The sequence below is a fragment of the Culex pipiens genome, chromosome 1, assembly GCF_016801865.2.
Source record: "Culex pipiens pallens isolate TS chromosome 1, TS_CPP_V2, whole genome shotgun sequence".
Taxonomy (NCBI): domain Eukaryota; kingdom Metazoa; phylum Arthropoda; class Insecta; order Diptera; family Culicidae; genus Culex; species Culex pipiens.
Genome location: NC_068937.1, coordinates 122,221,641 through 122,244,224, shown reverse-complemented (window position 1 = coordinate 122,244,224; position 22,584 = coordinate 122,221,641). Strand labels below are relative to the sequence as shown.

Genomic DNA, 22,584 nt, shown 5'->3' with positions numbered 1-22,584 from the left:
ATGTTGTCCAAAATCCCAGCTGACAGCTTAATTATTTAAAGTCGCAACCTGCGCCCACCGTATCAATAATTATAATTACTTTCCATTGAGCTGCAACTGCACCAAAGTCCATTATGTCGTCACGGGAACCAGCAGCAGCGCGTGAAAATCCCGTCAATCTGACCACCTGCCAATTCCGGGAGCGCTCACATGAAGCAGCTTTTCAATTTGGACAATCAATTCAAATCATCATAGAGGCTGAATCGATTTTAAGCTTTCTGAATTTACAGTGAAACTATCGTTCTGTCCTACGCAGTTGTCAGCGGTGCGTTGGAATCTAAAATGGGTTGTTGGGTTTCTGGTAACTTTCCAAGCGTGCACTTGTGGAATAGGTTGACAGCTAACACTTCTAACGAAGAATACCCATTGGAAAAATTCGTTTGAACAATTATGTGATACAGTAAATCTGACATTCATTAAACTAGAGTCAGGACCATTTCCAGGGAACTCGTACCAGACAATTGGTGGCTTGGTATGCTGTTCCGTAGAAGAAAACACTATTGGCAAATGTCAACTTGATGACGCCACCGCGACGTCCAAGCTGATTAATCAGAGCCTCAGAATTGCTGTGGGAGTTTTCAATCCCGTGGTATTACCGTTCCGGAGAATTGCTGCTCGACCCGTAGACAATGTGTTGAACTCAAACTTGGCGGCGGATGTTCTGTGTGGTTAAAATAGCAACCACAGGGAAAACGAGCATGTCGTCACAGCAGTGATATCCTTGTACGGTTGCCGCCGACGATGGTTGTCATTGTCACCGTGTATCCTGGAAACCCCGGACTCGGTCGAAAGGATGTGGCGAGCTTGTCATCCATCCCCTTGCCGTGAACATAAATTGGCTTTTAAACTCTTGTCTGCAATGCAAACCCACTGGAGTGGCAAGCAGACAACTCTTAACTAGCTTAGCATTGTTCAATAACTGGAACGCTTGCTGCAGTTTAGATCCGTACGGAACACGCCATAATGGCGGATGCTATAAAGCATACATTGACAGATTGCAGTTATCGCCGTTCCTACACGCTCATTCAAAGAGACTTAAATTAAAGCTACACTCGCAAAAAAGTCGATCACAACAATCGATGTCCAACTATCGCAGTTTTAAAGTGGATTGCGACAAAAAAAAATAATAACCCGTAAATTTATAATTTATTTCCGTTTACTTTCAGTGACTTCCGGCTGGTGCTGCGCGAGGATCCGACCTCGGTGTACGCGCAAAACGTGCAGATCGAGAACACCGAGGGACCGGTCGATTACGACCTGTCCCGGGTCTACACCGGCGTCGTCGAAGGTAGGTTGAGGAGGCGGGTTTTAAAAAAAGGGTTGTTAGAATGAGATAATTTACTGAAAAAAACTACGTTATATCTTTAAAATGCATAACAACATAGCAAGACTTTAAAAAATAGTCAAAAACTTTGCATTTACACTGTTAACAATTCTTTCAAAATTTGTTGCACATGAATGCAGCGCTATGGAGTCGAAGCCGGAGTCAGTGGAGCTGGGTACTTTTGAGGTACGATTTCCAGTTATTGATAAAATTATCATTTAAGGATGCATTGTTGTGAAATAATTGGTATTTCCCTTCCTTGAAGGTCCAAGAAAACAGCTAAAGTGTTTGCCAACAATTTTCTTATTAATATCAGGAAAAAAAAACAAACTTCAAACTTGGCTCGTTTCCAACACAATTTAACTTTCTTCCTCAAACGTTTGCAGGACATCTGCTCCTCTCCCGAAATAGCTTTTCTTCTACTGCAGTTGCAACTGCAGCCGGCACAGAACACAAAATTCACGTCTATGCAGTTTCCCAAAATTCAATTTCTTGTTGCCGTAATTTTTTCCCCCTTTGAAGGTGGAGAAGACGAAAAAACTGCCAATCTCACCAGAACTGTGTGTTTGCAGTGTGTTCATAATCCGTATGGCCATCCCACTGAATGGCCACCGACGGAACCGAGCAGATCATAACGTTTGGAAATGGACATGCAACCGACCGACCTGGAAGGAGGACGATACCGAAAAACTAATCCCAAGTAGAGCGTCCAATTTCCCGGGGTTACAAATTTCCCGGGAAACGGGAAATTTTCAACCAATTTCCCGGGAAATCCCGGGAATTCCCGGGAAATTTAAATTTATTGAAAATTGTTTTGATCTTGGTTCTGCTGCAACTAAGTTGTTTAGAACAGCGACTGAAAGGCTAAAACAAGTGTGAAGATCAATTAACAGCTTAACTGCACACTCAAAAACATGAGTTCGCGTAAACGTGAACAGAGTTCATGCCAACGGGAACCAGGAAGAAAACTGTTCACTTTCATGGTGCAATGCACTATAAAAGTTGAACAGTTTTCTTCCTGGTTTCCGGTGGCATGAACTCTGTTCACGTTTACGCGAACTCATTTTTTTGAGTGCATGTAAAAAATCATAAAACTGCAAGAAAATGTTATTTTTTTCTTATTTTATAAGTTCTACAATAAATCAAAAAATAATGTCATTTATTTTTTTATCAAGGTAATTAGACAGTGAGTAGTGGAACAGCATCTAATTCCGTCGTACCTCTTATGTTGGCAGGTCAGCACTTTGACGTTCAATTACAACTCATTGAAGGCGATTTCAACTGAAATAGAGTGATAAATAGCTCAATAAGAAGTGAGCAAGCAAGTTACTTTTAAAAGTTTTGCAAAATTAGTTGTTTAAATAGAAAAAAATAGCAAATTGGATGGAGTTAGGAGCGAGTGCTTAACCTGCGAAACCTACGAGAATTTCCCCTAAAATGAATCCATACTCCACACCATACAAATTATTTTCTTGCCTCTGTGACCAGTAAAAGAGAGCGTTGTTTGATACAAAAAGTTGGAAAAAAACATGCAGAAATTATGTTTTTCATGACAAATAACTTTTCTAAAAAAAGTCATAATGGTTTCAGTTCTTGGACAAAATGGCAAAGCAAAAATCAAACTTCTCTTGTTTGTTTTACTTCAAACGACTCAATGTTTTAAAATATTTGGAATTAACATCATGTCACAATCATGTCTAACATGTTTTGATATTTAACCTTCTAACACCCATTGTTACACCAGTGCTCCATTTTTCTTTTACTACATATTGTAATTTCTTGTTCAACGAATTTAAATAATTCTTCTTGCACAAAACTATTTTAAAAATGTTAAGATACCAGTTTGATTTTCAACTCATTAGATCATGGTAAATAAAAACGTAAACATTCTAAATTTAATATATTTTTTTATGAAACAACTCCAAATATTCTTGAAAAAGCTTACTTAATTTTCCCGTAGCTTCAAAAATTAATATTATCAGATATCATCAGATATCAATCTGATTAATTGTATATGAGCTATAAAATAAATTTAATTGAACAAAATCATCTTCATTTTTTTTTCTCTGAGCATCTAAAAAAATGTTTCCAAAAAGTATAGAAAATGTGTACTTTTGCTTAAATTTCGGGAATTCCCGGGAAATTTACAAATTTCCCGGGAAACGGGAAATATATTTTTTCGGGAAATCCCGGGAATTCCCGGGAATTTTTTTCCCGGGACGGGAAATTGGACGCTCTAATCCCAAGTCTTTGCCATTGAGAGTTTGAAGGGGGAAAAAAGCGATTGGTTGGACTCACGTCGCTGGACATTCCTTCCAAGTCATGAACTTTTTTGACTGGTCTTGTCCCGAGGACATCGTGAGATGGCCAAAGTTCAAATTTCGGCATGTACTCGGTGCAGTTAGCACTTTCCAGGTTCGTTTTTGTGGGTCGTCTGGCCAAACTGTTTGCCAGTTTTTGTCTTCATTGCAGTGGTGCACAAAGTTATTGCGTTACACATTTATTGGTTTAAAGCATTGAAATTTCAAAGCTCCCTTTCTCTTCTTCCCATACATGAGTATTTTTGGCAATTTCATTCACTGCAAATTGACGAATGACCTCTCTAGGTTAAAGTCACGGTAATAAAATAAACAACAACAACATTGACTGCAAAAAATCCGATGGTGGGCAAAATCATGCACATCACCTTTGTGAAAAAAGATGCTTGATATTACACACTACATGTACATTTTTTTGTAAACACAAAATAATGATGCTACCGACGGGATTCAAATCCAGCACCAATAGTAAAGACTGGCGCCTAAGCCCGCTCGGCCATCAGACCGACCAGATAAACGCATATATGAGCTTGACATTTCCGTCATGTATGTTTCTCATACTGAAAACCCTCGATCTTTCTTATGGGCACTAAAATAAACTGTCAAATGAAAATTGGTTTTCTATTTATATTTGCTAGATGTAGTTTCAGAGATCAATTTTCAAAGTTTCAGAATCCCTGTCTCCAACCTCTTCGGTTCAATAGCTTGCCCTCAACGATGACCAGCATGCGATTTGTGTCCCCACTAGAAAAAAAATATTGCGCTCACACACACCCTACTTTGATTATTTCCAAGCTTTCCTTTAGCCAAGTCTCAACCCAATGATTTCCATGAAGTAGAATATTTCATTGTACTCGCCCCCACCCTCTTGAGAAAGGTTTCGCTGCGATTTATCCCGTTATTAACACTGCCACCCCATAATGTCCTTTCTCCTCCTAAATTTCTCGACTTTGTCCGGGGCAACCGGCAGGATTCAACCAGAAGGATGTTTTTTTTCGTTGTAAAATTTGAACAACCCAAGCATGAAAATTCTGACCGAGTTCGATTTAGTCGTCCTGAGCTTGGGCAGAAAAAATGTCCACGGGATTAGGACCGGACAAATGGTCGAGGTTGTCTCCCGGAGCTGTGCTCTTTGTTCCGTGGACAATGCGCCGGGATTTACATGGATGGGGAATTTGTTTTTCATTCTATGAGTTGAGTAAATTTTAGGGGGGTTGACTGCAGATAGCTCAACGAATGAAAGTGATACTTTTGTTATTTTACAGTGAATTTTACAGGATTTTTTAGCTGTTTGATTTATGATTTATGATTTATGATTTATGATTTATGATTTATGATTTATGATTTATGATTAATGATTTATGATTAATGATTTATGATTTATGATTTATGATTTATGATTTATGATTTATGATTTATGATTTATGATTTATGATTTATGCATTATGATTTATGATTAATGATGTATGATTTATGATTTATGATTTATGATTTATGATTTATGATTTATGATTTATGATTTATGATTTATGATTTATGGTTTATGATTTATGATTTATGATTTATGATTTACGATTTATGATTTATGATTTATGATTTATGATTTATGATTTATGATTAATGATTAATGATTTATTATTTATGATTTATGATTTATGATTTATGATTTATGATTTATGATTTATGATTTATGATTTATGATTTATGACTTATGATTTATGATTTATGATTTATGATTTATGATTTATGATTTATGATTTATGATTTATGATTTATGATTTATGATTTATGATTTATGATTTATGATTTATGATTTATGATTTATGATTTATTATTTATGATTTATGATTTATGTTTAAAATGGCGCTATGAGGCCTATTTTCATATTTTTATTATTTTTCAAGGGTTATAATGTTCTCTAGGTAATTACCATTGAGGTTTTGCAGCGCGACTGTGTTTCAAATGTAGGTGGCGCCAAAATGAGGTTACTTGCCAAAAATCGTATTCCTTTCTGCTGGATTGAAGAACAAAATCGCTTATTTCTCATGATTCTCTGCATCAATCTTAATGAAACTGGTTGCAAAAGACGAGAAAAATTTTTTGCTTTAAAGAAATGAACATCAATATTTGGGCGCGCAAAAATTTGTGACCTTTTTCTTTAAAAAACATGTTTCGGAACACGAAAAAATAGTTTCCCCGTATATATCAATGAAATAAACAGTTATATAGTTGTTCACAGATGTGTTAACGTATATTCAACAATTTTTATTGATTTTTGACAGACTTTCTTGCCAAGTAGTCCAAATTACTATCTTTTTCTAAATTTACAGTTTTCTCATAGAAAAATCAAACAAATATTGGAAAAATGTACACCAAATTGTTGGAAATAATTTTTCTCATCTGAATCCGGCATAAGTTTTATAAAAATGTTAATTATGAAGGAAAAAACACATTTTTTCAAAAAATCATAGGTTTACGCTAATTGTTCATAGGTGGCTACATGTGTCTTTTAGCTTTGCTGCAAATTCTCTATACGAAATTTTACCAAAACTATTCGGAAAAAATGTTGAAAAATTCATTTAAACTATCTCGTCTCGACTGTGCCAGATTAAGAGGTTGCCTCCATGCTATCTGGAAACCTAAAAGGAACGAACACTAGTTTACCGATTATTTGCAAAACATTCAAGGGAACAATCAAATTAGCTTTTTCGGCGTTTGCGTGATTTTTTTAACTTCATTATTGGTTATTACTTTATTACTTGGAATCCTGATCGAAATTTTATGAATTTAAAGCAATTACTGATGTTTTTAATATGACACGTTAAAACAAGCTGACTTGCTTAAGCCCCCATGAATCGCAATCTCCTAAATGACGTAATAAACTTTCAAGAGAAAGAGATTACAAAACACACGCACACACACACACATACACATCCCAGCAAATCCACCGAAAACTTGTTGAGAAGCCATTTATTTTTCATTATGAATAAAATTACTTCCTCTAGCTGGGAGATGCCACTTGCATCAAGTTTCCAGCTATTCGCCACCAGAGTGCAGCAGCATCAGCATGGTTGCCTAGTGTTGTCGGCGTTTTTGGCTTACAACCAACCAACAGTGAGTTAAGCGCTGCGCTTGTGTGTGTGTGTGTGTGTGTGTGTGTGTGTGTGTGTGTGTGTGTGTGTGTGTGTGTGTGTGTGTGTGTGTGTGTGTGTGTGTGTGTGTGTGTGTGTGTGTGTGTGGCTGCACAAGTGGAGACATACTCCAAGCGAAATGCTTCGAAAAACTTGGAAAAAGGGAAAAAACATTCCGTAGGAAATGAACACCCGAGAGGTGGAAACGTCACTGGGGCAGCAAATGCAGAGTGAAGGTAATTTGTTGGTGATAGGCAGTGTGGAAGAAGTCCGCTGTTAATCAAAAATGTAACAGTTAAAAAAATCATTTAATAAAGTCTGCCTTACGAATCAAAAAATTTGTTATTTTCAAAATTATTCAAACTGAAAGTCAAAAAAAAATATCAGCTAAATTAAATAAAAAATTAATAATTACTCATGATTTTGTTGAACCACCCTAGAGACCACCCAACTTTCCCGAGACAAACCACTTCGAGTTGCCAGAATTAGTTTCCCTGCAAGCCGAAAATCAAGCCAGCCGGGTTCCGGAAAAGTGTGTCGTCCTGTCGCTGTTAATTCGCATTGTTGTGACAGTTTCTATTGGTTGGCTTGGTGGTGGCGGTGGTGGCAGGGTTTTGTAATTTTCCGCTTTTCCACCCTGCTGCTGAAGCCAGGCTTTTCCATCACGGACTTTAGCTTCAATATGCAGTTTTCCATCTTCTTGGTTGGGTTATTTAGTTTCGGTGAGTTGTTTGGAACTTTTTTTTTCACGTAAAAAGGAGAGGACGAGAATCGTGGTTGTCTACAGTACCGTCGTTGATGGAGAGCTCGAGTGAAGTCCGGAATTAAATTCTTGACTTGCTTTCAAGAAGAGCGGCAAAACTCGTCGAGGTGGAAAAACTCTCCACACAGGAAAAGTCGTCCTTAAAAGGGGGAAGAAAAGTGGAAGTACAGCAAACTGCTTGACTTACTTTTCTCTAAAAGTGTGTACCGGATTGTTGGAGTCCTTGTTGCTGACTGAATTTTGAAATTAAGCTGATTCAGCTGTCCTTGAGCTGGCCAATTACACTGACATCTGACACAAATGAAAGTTTTCAATTTTTGTTTCAATTATGAACTTTCAAAAATAAGAGATTATGAACAAAAAAGACTAGAGACTTGTGTAAAACAATGAAATCGTAAGATGACTTTGAGCGACTTCTGAAATCCAAGCTAAACCAGCGTTTATGGCTGAAAGGCTCGTTAAAAAAAAAACAACTAGCTAACTAACTAACTGTTGATTTTGTTTGTGAATACTTGGTGAATACTGATTCTGAAGAAATGCATATTGTATGCGTGAAATCATGTGGAGACCTGCTTAGATCAAACTTAATTAATTAATTGATTAATATCGAAAATACAAATTTAAAATGAAGCATACTGTTCAAAAACCAATAAATACGGAACGAAATCCAACTTCAACCAACAGCAGATACCAAAAAACAGTATTCCTAAAAAATTGTCCCCACGGGTCCCATTCGCGAGGATCGTTTTGTTGGCCACATGACGGCTTACGTTGCATCGCCCCAACCAGAGGAATCTCCCCTGAGCGGAAGTTAAAAATATGAGAATTTATGTCCTGATGGCTCACCAAATCCGAGTCCCCTTAAAACAGCTCGCCGTCTACAAGGAAAAACTTGTTCACACTGGCGATTACCAGACCGTACTGGTGAGCGTGAATCCTTTGTTTGCCCCTCTTCCGGAAGGGCCATCAAACGGTCACGGGACATGACAGCGTGGACGTCCTCCGGGACGTCCCTTTAATGGGCTGTCATTTGTCTCAATTTGAGTGGTTTGTACTTAGCGGTTTCGTTTCGGTGCAGTCTGCTGAGATGTGAACGATGTTCTTTTAAAAAAAAATGTGTGGAAAAACGTGAAAGCTGAGTATCCTCGAATATGAGTGTAAACTGTCAAAACTAGAGGAACTGTCATATTTACACGCTTAAACGTTGTGAGCTGTCTCTATGTTGGACGATGTTTGACTTTTTAAAGACATTACTGTTTATTTTATTGTTACATTTTAGCAACTCTGCCTTCGTTGACTGTCCACCATGTTGACACAACTTGATGACCAAAGGGTCGATGTTTCGTTATGCTGACAAAAGTGGTTTCACGGCTGAGTTATTCCACGAAGAAGGCTCAAATCTGTTCCCCCCAGAAACCCAAATCTTTCAATTCGTAACCGAAATTTGCCCCGAAATCCTGCCAGCTGAAATCATCCGCTCCGCACAAAGCTAATTAAAATGCATAAATTATTACAACTGGGCAAAGCCTCCGGAAGGTTCGCAATTGTTTCGCGTCACTCCGTCTGATTTCCACCTCGGAATTCCTCGGAGGGTATCAACAATTTTTACGGAAAAGGGCAACAATTGCGAAAGAATCCAACCCGACGTTGGTAAACTTCCAGCTTGAAAGGGGGAAAAGTATATTTTTCCCTCTAACAGAGCTTTTCCTGGTTTTCACCTATTTTCTAGGGGAAAAAGGGACAAGTTTCTTTCAATGGAAAATCGAGCCAAACATTTCATTAGGGCACAAAACCAAAACGTAAACATTCGGGATTATTCCACTATTCCATTCATTAGTACACTCCCTACATGCCCTCCAAGAATCAGATTGTTAGCAAACAATTTACCATTCAAAAAATTAAAAACACAAAAGGGCACATAACAATTTTCTTTCCAAACCAAAAAAAAATGTTAATATGTGCCCTTTTGTTTTTCGCTAGTTTTTAGTAGTTGTGGAACTTTTTGTGTTATAAAATGTACTTTTCATACATTCTTAACACTAATTCACTTCAAAACGAAGTTTGGTTTACTTTTCACCAAGCATTTCTGCAGAAAAAAACTTCGTCGAAATACAATATTTAATACGGTCCCGCGGCTGCTGTTCAGTACTCTTTTGAAGAATTTTTATGTTTTACATACCTTATCTACACCATTCAATCACAAAACTTCACCAATTATCAAAATTTCCACTGAATCCCTCATTATTTCTAACTAAACAAAAGGGCCCATAAACATCATTCAAAACATCAATCCGGCGACAGCGCTTTAGTGCCCTTTTAATTCTCTTCGAAATTGCATTTAGAAAGGGCCCATTATGAACAGCAGTTGGAAAGCTAAAAGGGCCTAATAACGAGATTTTTTAAAATTATGATTTTTATTGCGAAAATCAACAAAAATTAAGAAGCATTAAAGCAGAGTTGAGGATAATGATGTAATTTATCGAATCGTCAGTTAAAATGCCATCAGTCAAGCTTCTTTTTTAAATAGGAATTGAAACAAGTTGTCCACTTTTTGCAAGCGTTTTTCTCGAATGGCAGTTTTTGGTTTTGTGCCCTAATGAAATGTTTGGCTCGAAATGCTGAATAAGCATTTGCCGTCTTTCCTAGAATTTGTAGATGAATGTGTTCAATATTTTCTAGAGAAACTGACTCAATGAAATGTGTTGTCATTTATATCGATACTGATTTTTTTTGTTGATGATTAAATTATTATTTTCAGACTGTAATTTTGTCAGCTTTCAGTATTGCATACCCGAAAAAAACGAAACTATTGGCACTACGCCCCCCGGGGCATGGCCTTCCTCTAACGTGGGATTTCTGCTCCAGCGCCTCTGACGAGACAGGAGAAACCGGGACCGACGTTTTACTTCACCATCCGATAGAAGCTCAGTGGATAAGGCGGGAATCGAACCCGCGTCTCATAGCATCATCGGGATCGGCAGCCGAAGCCGCTACCCCTGCGCCACGAGACCCACCGTACCCGATACCAAGTAAATTCTAAACAGTTATTTTTCTTGTTTGCATGAGTGTAGTTTTCACAGCAAATTTTCTCGAGTGTCAAAATACACACTTATTTTTTTAGAGGGAATTATGTCGAATAAAGCAGTTTTCATATTTTTGACCTACAAAATGTCAGAATAGCATAACTTTTTGTGTGAAAATCCGGAAAATCCCCTCTAAACATCAAATACAACATCATTATTTATGAGCCCACCTCACCTTGATGTGGCGAAATGTTTGTGCCAAACCGAGATTTATCTGGCCCCTGGTCCCACGCCGCACTGTGTTGGCCATGGCAAGACGACGATGTCGATTTCGTCGATGGTCCCTAGTTGCTTCTGGGAATTCCACGCAGCTAATGAAATCAAATCGAATTAATATTTATCGTTCTCCGGGTCTCCCTGCCCGGGACTTCTCCAGGAGCTGTGCGAGAAACTCTGGAAGCTACGCATCTGAAATCGGATCTTCGAACTCTCCCCTTCTTGGCTTTCTTGAAATGTAGCCGCGTCTCAGGATCCATGTCGTAATGCGGAAAGGTGGGGAACACCGGGATTTCGGGAGAGAGTGGACAAAATAGACATAAAAAAAAACTTTTGGCTTTTTGATTTTAAAAAATCGTAGATATAGTCGATTTTGATTTTTCCTCTAACTATCCCCCACCTATAAGATATTACAAAGTTTATTTTGTGACTTTTTTCCTTCAAGGGCGTATTAGACTATGACAAACAAACAAACTCGCACTTTTTCATGTTTACCAGGTTTCCGAATTCGCAAACTTGTTTGTGGCAAACTCGCAAACGATGACGTTTCTGCCTACAAATGCAGACAAACAAACAAAGCAGGCAAACTGACAAACTGTCAAAAAGTTTGTTTTTTTTTGCGAGTTTGTTTGTTTGTGATAGTCTAATACGTTCTTCAGTAGATTTACTTGTTTTTTTTTAGCACCCGCAAACTCTGTTCCCATCTTTAAACTAATCAGCTGTTGAAAAGTAGTCCACATTTCAGCTTAGTAAAGTAACTTCACACAAGTGATGCTCAAACAACGAAATAGGGTATATGGCCCTATTTTGGACCTACTATGCAAAGCAGCAACATATTTCCCATTGTTCTCAGGAAAGGTCTTACTAATTTGGCTCGTTTCAGGATTGTTTTGTGCCTTAATTTATGCTTAACAAAGTGTTCTATTGAAAAATGAAAATAATTTAACCATTTAATAGTAATAAGCATTTCAAGTAAAACATTTTTTGGATGCATTTTGGACTTATTGAATGTATTTTGGAGACATCGTTGAACCTATTTTGGACCCACACTCTGATTGGTTGAAATTTTGACAACTTGAATTGCGGCGTGTGGCGTCAACACGCACACTTACAAAAACTCGGTTTGATAAACCAAAGTGCCTATCCACGATTTAAATGGGAAAATATTTATTTCAGGATTTAAATATTTATTATAAAATAATGGATTTGAATTTGAAAACGTGTTTTAGTTACATTGAATAGAAAACTCACACATCTTTAGCAGGTCGCTGTCCCATTTTCCAATTTGCGTATTTTTCCGACAAAATGTTCAAGTATAAGAACATAGAAAAGGGTTGAGACGTTATTATTCGCAATAAAACCACCTCAACTTATGTGAAATGAATGACAGAGATACTTAAAAAGTTACAAAGAATTTTGTTTATCTTCAGTTCTAAATTTTACGCAGAGCTGAAATTCAAATATTACATATTAAACAATCAAGAAATTTTAAAGGGAGATTATAGCTTGTAACTTGATGTGAAACTTTCGCATCTGTTATTTTTTTGCCAGGTGGCGCGCATCTCGCCCAAAATTGTCCAAGTGTGAGATCCTGTAGGAAATTCAATTCCCTGCAACTTTGTCGAAGGGTCCAAAACGATCCGAGTTGACCCTGATGAGTTATTAGCAATACGATGAAAAGAAATTGGCTTATATACTTGAAGGTATATACTGGGTATATAAGAAGTACATAAGAAAATAATTTTTTAAAAATCACCAAAAATCAGGATCAACTTGGCATTAAATTTCAATTAAGTATCGAAATAAATTCAAAAACAAAACTGGCAACACCTAGTTATACATGTATTGGTGATAGCCTTGAACTGAAGGAAAAGTAGCTCCAAAAACTGATCCAACGCGGCTGATTTGAAAATATTTTTTCAATTGAGTTTTTTAAAACTATTGATCAGTAATTTCAACGATTTAGTGACTAAAAACATATAAGTATTAAATAAATGACGCTTACATAACTCGGAAACCGGCTGAAAATAGCTTGATGCTAGTGAAAAACAGAAAGTTGTACAAGGTGTCCCGAGCCAAAACTGATAAGCAACGAGGCCGAAATTTTTGGACCTAATCGATGTGCTAGGAAAATTTTGTTGTTGGATTCAGTGAATTCGTACTTTAAATCCTAAACTACCTCGATTAATAAAAATAGGTCCAAAATAGGTACTAGGTCCAAAATAGGGTCATATCCCCAAAATGAAATAAAAAAGATTAGGAGGGGCCATCCAAAACTAAATCAAAATTGCAATGGCCTAAACACTGAAATGCGTTCTTCTCGGAGCGTTTAGAACCACGCCAAAATGTGGAAATCAATACTGGTGGTGTTTTATTTTCAATCAAACTGCATAATTACAAAATGCTACCAGTATTTGTCCAAAATGCAAATTGCTTCCGGTGGTTGTGAACTTGTTTTTCGGACATTGACAAAACCGGCAGGCACGAATGCTCGTGTTTTCAGCAAGGTAGCCCATTTATTGACAGCTCTGTAATGAGTTTTTCAAAATGAGTTGCGTGAAATTGTGAGCGTTTCGATGTAGCAGCCACCATTCAAAACCAAACTTCGGGGCATTGCACAGAATGGTCAACCAAACAAAACGTGTTTTTTATTCTTTACATTGCGTGCTCTCGTTTTTGTTTATTCAAGGTCAAACATTGAAACATGTTTTTCTCGGAACGTCGATATTGTGTTTTTAAATATCTTTTACAGTTAAGTTGTTAGATTGAAATGAATAATGTTGAAACTTTCTTTAGAAAAGCATTACGCATAAATTTGAATCTCAGTAAAGATATTTTCTATAACAATATCTATACAAGTGTGGATTTGTTGAAAATTTAATGAAACTTTCAAATTTTCCCACTGTGCATCGACAATCGAAAGGAAATCAAAATCATTCCTGGTTGCAGGATTTGCTGGAAACATACTACAAGGTTGGTTATTGATTGCAGAGACCAGCAAATAGAGTGTAAAAACGACGGTAACATTTCAAAAGGCATCATGTACATTTTGACACTTTCTGGGTTATTGCATATTCTGAAAGTACTACTAATAAGCTACCTCTCCACCAAAAATGAGCAAAAGTTACTTCAGTAAAGTCTGTTTAATCATGATTTTAAATAAAGTAACATAAACAAAATCTCTGCCATCAGCAGTCCCTGTTTATATAGCCCTGTCAACCTGTCAAACAAAAGACTACATGAACCACGTGACGAAAAAAAGCAACATGAACAAAGCGCCATGTACATTCGGCGAAGAAAATCGAATCATAAAAAAGCGCCCCCCTCAATGACAGCAGGGTGATATAGACGTTGGTGATTTCAAAAGATGTTATGTTTGTTTTTCTCAAATATAATGATGGAAATAATGTTTTATTGAATTTGGATGATCAAGTATCAATAAAAGCAACGTTTTTCATTGTTTGTTATCATTAGAACTTCTTCTTTTGCTTTATATTAAAATGAGAATTGAAAAATGATGCCTAACATTCAAATGCGTTTTTCTCAAAACGCATGGTTTGTACATGATGCTTTTTGAAATGTTGGCGTCGAAAAGTCCGACAGCAGTGGTCGGTGACAAAATCGAAGAGATTATGATTTTCAGCTCAGAATTCCCACGAGAATCTGCTTGAATCTCCTGATTGGATAGGACGGTTTGGTACAACGATTGACAAATCCCGCAAAACTTTCGCAATCATTTTGGCTCAACCTTGCACCATCCGCTTGCATAATTTATCACGCAACTATCGCTCAACGAACTTTGCGAAGAAAGCAGCAACGAAGGACTCGCAAAACCACTTTTGGTCGGCGATTGATTGATTTGCCCTTATGGACCTCCGGGGACACTGGCTCGTAAGTTCAACCTTCCGCAAGAAGTGGGAGTTTTGGTTTATCTTTCCCCGAGCGATCTTCTTGACGCGTCTTCTTGAAGTTCCGCTGCGGTAGGGAACAAACACGCACTGATGAGTTCAGGAACATCGGAATATCTCAAATCAGGTCACGTGGAACGCTTCGGGAATCTATAAATTTGTACGAGTTCTGAACGATTGCATAACTTTTTGGGGGGGAAACTTTTCGGGAAAGCCTTCCGGTCACGATTTCGACGAAGAGCTGAACCAGAGGGGTAGCGAAAACTTCAAAGGGGAAATTGAATTTGCTACGGGACAATGACGCAGAGGAAACTGTCCAACTATACCTGTATCGGAGAGTGGAACGTCCTGGACTTGGACAAGAAACAATCCTCTTTGTACTCGGGGGTTGACTTTGATCTTTCCAGGTTGAGTGGGAAAAGGTGAGGGCAAATGGCAGCGCTTATCGGTTCTTTTGCGGACGTCCCTTGGTTCAAACATGTCCAAAGACCAAGGATATCAACAGGTTGCTCGATGACTTATGTAATCTCCTGTCTATGGGACTAAGGTGCTGTTTTGCAGTCGACATTTTCTTTGATATAAATGGGGTTTGTTCTGCAGGTTCTGGTGGTCTGAAATCATGGCACAAATGGAAGAGCTACTATTATGGCGGAAATTGAAGATAATGCGGACTAAGGATTGAATATGGTTTCAAAGAAGTTTGATGTTTTTGAATCGAAGAATTTAATTAAAATGTGTGGAGCATTTTATTCACAATTAATTGACATCTTTTGTAAAGCACCTTTTTCCTGATTATAATTCACAGTATAATAAAACACTCTAGCGATCCAATCTACCCACAAGATAAACTACGCTCACAGTTTTGCAAACAACGAATCCATCCACTACCGGCGGTCGCGATCCCCTTGAGTAAACACTAATTTTACTCCTTAATTACAAAGCCAAGGCTTTCCCGCTTTTCAAACCAACGAGGAGGGGTGGAAAAACTTCATCATAAAGTTGTTATCCTTGTTCCTTGGTTGGTATCACACGTGGAGCACAGACAACACGAAGCTGGTTTTCAACCCGGCTAGGTTTTTTTTTTATCTTCTGCTACTTGCTCCTACACCGTGAGATCATAAATCAGAAACTACACCAGCTCCAACCAGCAGCGTCACTGGGTAGTTTTTCTCCAAAATCCAGGCTAAAAGTTACCCGTTCCCGATGGAATTATGCCTCGTTTCCGTGAAGTGCAAGACTCGGCAAGAAGGTTAATTTTTCCCTTTTCTCTCCAACGTCATTTTCCATTTTTTTTTTGCTCTCATCAGCACCACGGTCTCTAAACCTGGAAAGCCACTTTGGCTTCGATGGGCCAAGGTTGAGGAGGCATGTGTCCTCCGAGGCTTGTCCTAGTTGCCTTTGTAACGACACTCGACCTTCCGCTCAACATCGGGATTGAGGATAGGAAAAATGTAGACCTATGCGTGCGAAAGTTATGAATGTATTTTTTTTTGGTTTATGTACAGAGAGAAACAACAAATATTTTTTAATAAGCTATTATGAACAAAACTTCTAATTTATTCAAACATGTTGAATGTTGATAATAAAATCCTTATAACAATAAGGCCGAAATAAATCTAACAATTAATGACTTTATTTTGCTCCTACTAAAAAATTGGGAGGTGGCTAGTTCTAATCCAATCTTAATACAAAAAAAAAGGGAAAAAAGAATCTTTAACTTTAAATTATTGTTCTGAATTTCCTGCTTTATTAAGGGGTTACATACATGTACAAAATCTCAAAAATTCATATTTTCAATTATTTATTAAATCCTTTCAAGGATAATTTCCAATAACTCCTGAAAGTTTCATAAAGATATTTCATGATTTAAGTTAGTAAGAGACGATTTAAGGTTCCACCTAAATCGAATTTTCCGCCCTGATTTTTTTTTTACCAAAATTGATATATCTTTAACCAGGTTACATTTAGAACCTCCATATTACCTCATTTTGTTGAAAAATGATTCACGAAGCTAATGAAACCAAAATTGATGAGATTGATCAAATAGTTTCTTCAAAAAATAAGCAGAACTCAAGATTTTTGAACGAAAAACTGGTGTTTGTATGGAAACCAAAAAACTTTTTTTTTTGGATGCGTCGATACACCAAAAACACTGTATAAACCATGCTCAGAACATATTGAGTCACTTGGGGACATTTCAAGGAATCGATTGGTACCCGGATTTCCCCGGAAGTACCTCCCAAAGCGGCCAAAAGTAAGAAGGAAGTTGGAAGTCTGATTCCGGACATTTCCTGTCGTACCGGCATCCTTGCCTGGCCCGGCGTTTGTTGCATGCACAGTAGAAAAAAGCTGAATAAATATGGTGAAAAAACCGAAAACAATAAAATACTTCAACTTTATCACCAACATCTTTTTGCAAAAATGCTATCAAGTCAATGATAATGAATTCTATTGGTTTTGGTATTATTACACACAATATTTCAATAATTTTGGCTAATTTGCATTGAATGATTGGAAATTCCAAAAACAAAAAACGGTTTCTACTGTGCATCTTTTCTAAATATGTTTTGTTGCACGCTGATTGTTTTGTTGCACGTAGTTTGTTTTGTTGCTTATGTTTGTGTTGATACATTCATTGGTAACAGCTGTTTGGTTCGCGGTTCCGGTCGGATTTCGGTTCAAATTCCGCGATTAGAGGTCGGTCGGTCGTTCCGCGAGTGAGAAAGTGTTGTTTTGGTGCATGCGTGTGATGTTCCGGGAGGACGAGGCAAGCTGGTCCAGCAGTGTGTCCCGGGAGGACGGAAGAAACCCGGGTTTGCCGGTGGAGGTGAGCTGGTGTGTATGTTGTCCCAGGAGGACGGAACAAACCCGGGTTTGCCGCGTCCTCACCGAGATCGTTGGAAGTAAGCTGGACCAGCGGTGTGTTGTCCCGGGAGAAAGAAAAAACGGGTTTTCCGGTGGAGGTAAACTGGTGTTTGTGTTGTCCCAGGAAGACGGGTTTGTCGCGTCTCCACCGAGAAAGGGAGGACAAAAGAAGATCCAGGAGGACGGAAGAATCCCGGGTTTATTGGTGGAGGTAAGCTGGGGTGTGTGTTGTCTAAGAAGGACGGAAAAAACCCGGGTTTGCCGTGTCCCCACCGAGATCGTTGACAGTAAGCTGGACCAGCCGTGTGTGTGTGTGTGTGTGTGTGTGTGTGTGTGTGTGTGTTTTGTCCCGGGAGAACTGAACAAACCGGGTTTGCCGCGTCTTCACCAAGAACGGGAGAACAGAAGACGATCAAAATTACAATTTTTATTTTCTTTATTTTCTTTATTTTCTTTATTTTCTTTATTTTTTTTATTTTTTTTATTTTTTTTATTTTCTTTATTTTCTTTATTTTCTTTATTTTCTTTAGCTTCTTTATTTTCTTTATTTTCTTTATTTTCTTTATTTTCTTTATTTTCTTTATTTTCGTTATTTTCTTTATTTTCTTTATTTTCTTTATTTTCTTTATTTTCTTTATTTTCTTTATTTTCATTATTTTCTTTATTTTCTTTATTTTCTTTATTTTCTTTATTTTCTTTATTTTCTTTATTTTCTTTATTTTCTTTATTTTCTTTATTTTCTTTATTTTCTTTATTTTCTTTATTTTCTTTATTTTCTTTATTTTCTTTATTTTCTTTATTTTCTTTATTTTCTTTATTTTCTTTATTTTCTTTATTTTCTTTATTTTCTTTATTTTCTTTATTTTCTTTATTTTCTTTATTTTCTTTATTTTCTTTATTTTCTTTATTTTCTTTATTTTCTTTATTTTCTTTATTTTGTTTATTTTCTTTATTTTGTTTGGTTTATTTGAGAAAATTAGAATTCTTGATTTTAGAATTTTATTATATTTTAATTTCAGAATTTAGAATTTTAGAATTTCAGAATTTTAGAATTTTAGAATTTCAGAATTTAGAATTTTAGAATTTCAGAATTTTAGAATTTTAGAATTTTAGAATTTTAGAATTTTAGAATTTTAGAATTTTAGAATTTTAGAATTTTAGAATTTTAGAATTTTAGAATTTTAGAATTTTAGAATTTTAGAATTTTAGAATTTTAGAATTTTAGAATTTTAGAATTTTAGAATTTTAGAATTTTAGAATTTTAGAATTTTAGAATTTTAGAATTTTAGAATTTTAGAATTTTAGAATTTTAGAATTTTAGAATTTTAGAATTTTAGAATTTTAGAATTTTAGAATTTTAGAATTTTAGAATTTTAGAATTTTAGAATTTTAGAATTTTAGAATTTTAGAATTTTAGAATTTTAGAATTTTAGAATTTTAGAATTTTAGAATTTTAGAATTTTAGACTTTTAGAATTTTAGAATTTTAGAATTTTAGAATTTTAGAATTTTAGAATTTTAGAATTTTAGAATTTTAGAATTTTAGAATTTTAGAATTTTAGAATTTTAGAATTTTAGAATTTTAGAATTTTAGAATTTTAGAATTTTAGAATTTTAGAATTTTAGAATTTTAGAATTTTAGAATTTTAGAATTTTAGAATTTTAGAATTTTAGAATTTTAGAATTTTAGAATTTTAGAATTTTAGAATTTTAGAATTTTAGAATTTTAGAATTTTAGAATTTTAGAATTTTAGAATTTTAGAATTTTAGAATTTTAGAATTTTAGAATTTTAGAATTTTAGAATTTTAGAATTTTAGAATTTTAGAATTTTAGAATTTTAGAATTTTAGAATTTTAGAATTTTAGAATTTTAGAATTTTAGAATTTTAGAATTTTAGAATTTTAGAATTTTAGAATTTTCCCAACATATCAACAAAGTAGTCTACCATACCCACTGAAGCTATTGGCATATGATCCGGAGTCAAAATCTATCGACCTCTTGCTTGTTACGGTGGTAGACCCACAGGAATCAATTTCAGGGAGTTCTGGATGATCTTGTATATCCCAACATATCCACAAAGTAGTCTACCATACCCACTGAAGCTATTGGCATATGATCCGGAGTCAAAATCTATCGACCTCTTGCTTGTTACGGTGGTAGACCCACAGGAATCAATCTCAGGGAGTTCTGGATGATCTTGGATATCCCAACATATCAACAAACTAGTCTACCATACCCACTGATGCTATTGGCATATGATCCGGAGTCGAAATCTATCGACCACTTGCTTATTACGGTGGTAGACCCTGAGACCGCAACTTCTGGGAGTTCTTGATGATCTTGGATATCCCAAAATATCAGCAAAGTAGACTACCATACCCACTGATGCTATTCACATATGATCAGGAGTCTAAATCTATCGACCTCTTGCTTGTTACGGCGGTAGACTCACGGACCTAAACTTCTGAAAGTACTTGATGACCGAGGATAGCTGAACAAATCTACAACATCCGGTTCGAACATGGTTGCTGTGTTTGAAACGGAATTCGTATACGATTCTAGTTAGATTCAGTTTCAGAATTCGAATTGAATTGACTGGGTATCTTGCAACATCAATTTATGTTGCGCGACATTTTTGGGAAGTGTTGGCAAAAATTATGAAAATTTACCAGATTTCGGCTTTAGTGGTACCTTAAGTTGAAAGTTTTGCCATGCGCAAAGCGAACCGTCAAACTTTGTGAGTGTTTTTCTCAAAACACCGAGTTGATTCACGGGTGCCACAATATCTCGAGATGGGATGGACCAAATTGGCTGAAATTTGAGGTGAGGACTCTCAAGACATATCCCGTGTGCATGACGAAGCCCGATTTTGAAATTTAGGTTTTTAAAAAATTACAAAAATTAAAAACTGTTGATTTTTTATATGAAAAACAGACAAATATTTTTATCTTTTTGTAAAATAAACTTTTTGAGAATCGGCTTTCGTCATGCACACGGGACCCGTGTAGTGAGTCTTCACCAAAATTTTGAGCCGATTTGGTCAACGCAGTGTTGAGATATCGTGGCACCCTGTTTTTGAAACTGCTAAACTAAAATAGCTATAGCTTGGCAACGCTACACCCAAATGTCTTCATATTTATTTTGTTAATAGATGAAAATGTATATTTTAATACCCTTAAAACAAATTTAAAAAAATATTCAGCGTGTTCTCATACCAACCCTTGACATTTTTTGCCAATTGTATGTAACCCCTTAAGCATCTTTTTTCAGATTTGATGAAAAGATGTTTGAAAACAAAAAGTAAATAATCAATTTATTCAACTATTCACCCATTACAACACTCAAGGAATCTTTTTTTTTACCTCAAATAATTAGAAATTACCTTCAAAATATAAATCTTCACACCACTACCGTCCCACTAGCCCCTCCCGGAAATTGAAATCCCCTTCCTTCTGAGTGAAAATTGCTTCGTCAAGTGAATTGGCCTTTCTTGCCAAATAACATCCCCCCTCCCACGAAATCTCACCTCCCTTCCGAGGCAATAACAACAACTGCAATCCCCAATCGGTGAGCCATGAAAATTGAGGAAAACCGCTCCAAGCATAGTTTTACCAGGTGAAACAGGAAAGCATTCCCACGAGTGACGCGGGGAAGATTCGCTATTGTTCTTTCACCCCCACCGTTTGTGCGAAACTTGCCCCCGAATGTATGCAAGACCAGGACCGGGGCGTTGATGGCGAAAGTATCCGCTGCTGAACTCTGTGTGGGTGTGTGGGAACCATTTTCCAGCTGAAATGCTTCGACGACAACGACGAGGATGAGTTTGAGTTGAGGGAGGACGATGTTTTTGGAAGGAAACAATATCGATTTTTCCACACTTCCTTATCTTTGTGTGGAGGGTGAGTTTGAAGGAAAGTGGAAAAACGACTCCCGGCGTGAAAAGTGGCGAAAAAGGATACGATAAAGTGCCGAAAGCGAAATTGAACCAAACGGGCGATAAATTTGGAATTTTTATCGTCGAACGGTTTGTGTTTTGTTCTTCTTCCCATATTGGCACAGATAACGATCGCCTGGAACGTCGTCGTCGTCGTCGTCGTTTGTGTGGAAAATATGGTTAAATATTGCTCTACTCGAGTAATACACAAACACAGTGGCTCAAACGCTATATTGGCAAAGTTTTGACTAATCCTGGCCAAACAAACATTGGGCGAACGTCCTAATTTGCATCAAATCTCTCAATTTTGACGAAAGACTAACATTTTCCCACTGATATGGAGTAGGAAAAGCCTTTGAAAAGTCAAAAGTCCATTCGAAATGTCAACAAACATAAAAACGAAATTTAAAAATATCAACGAGCATTTTCAATTTATTGAAACATTGGAAAAAAATGCTATTGCTTAAGAAAAAAACCAACATTAATATGATTATTTTTTTTACTAGTTTTCTTAACGTTAATTTTTTATGTTAAGGCTGTTGTAAATATTTTTAAAAGTTTGTGTCACACCCCTCCTAAAAAATCAAGCCGAAAAATAAGGGGGCAAAAAATAAATTTTAAAAACCTAAACGGAATTTCAATGCATTCAGTTGAAATCAATTTTAAATGTATTATCTTGCGTTAAGAATCATTTTAAGCATGTTTGGGTTTATTATAAATAATTTTGAATTTTAGTGAATTTTGGATTTACATTACGGCAAAAACACAACAACTGACCTGGTGTGAAATCCATTTTATAACACTTTTTTTAATTCAAATTTTCTCAGTTTTTATGCTTTTTGTAATATTGTTTTACGCACCCATGCTAGATATATTCTCGAATCATCTTGTTTTTGATAAAGGCATTTTTTACAGTTACCCAATTAGATCCCATTTTCCAAAGATGAGGTCTTGTAAACAATTTTGTAAATTATTGCTCTGTATGTATGTATGTATGTATGTA

General features: G+C 36.3%; 1 protein-coding gene across 1 annotated transcript in view; it reads left to right on the top strand.

Annotated features, from left to right (window-relative positions):
- The window catches only part of LOC120424630 (uncharacterized), a 237,581-nt gene that overhangs the window by 80,074 nt on the left and 134,923 nt on the right, over window positions 1–22,584 (top strand). Inside the window, exon 4 of the mRNA XM_039588796.2 lies at window positions 1,206–1,327. Within this exon, the coding sequence (XP_039444730.1) occupies window positions 1,206–1,327 (122 nt within the window). The remainder of the gene's footprint in view (window positions 1–1,205; window positions 1,328–22,584) is intronic.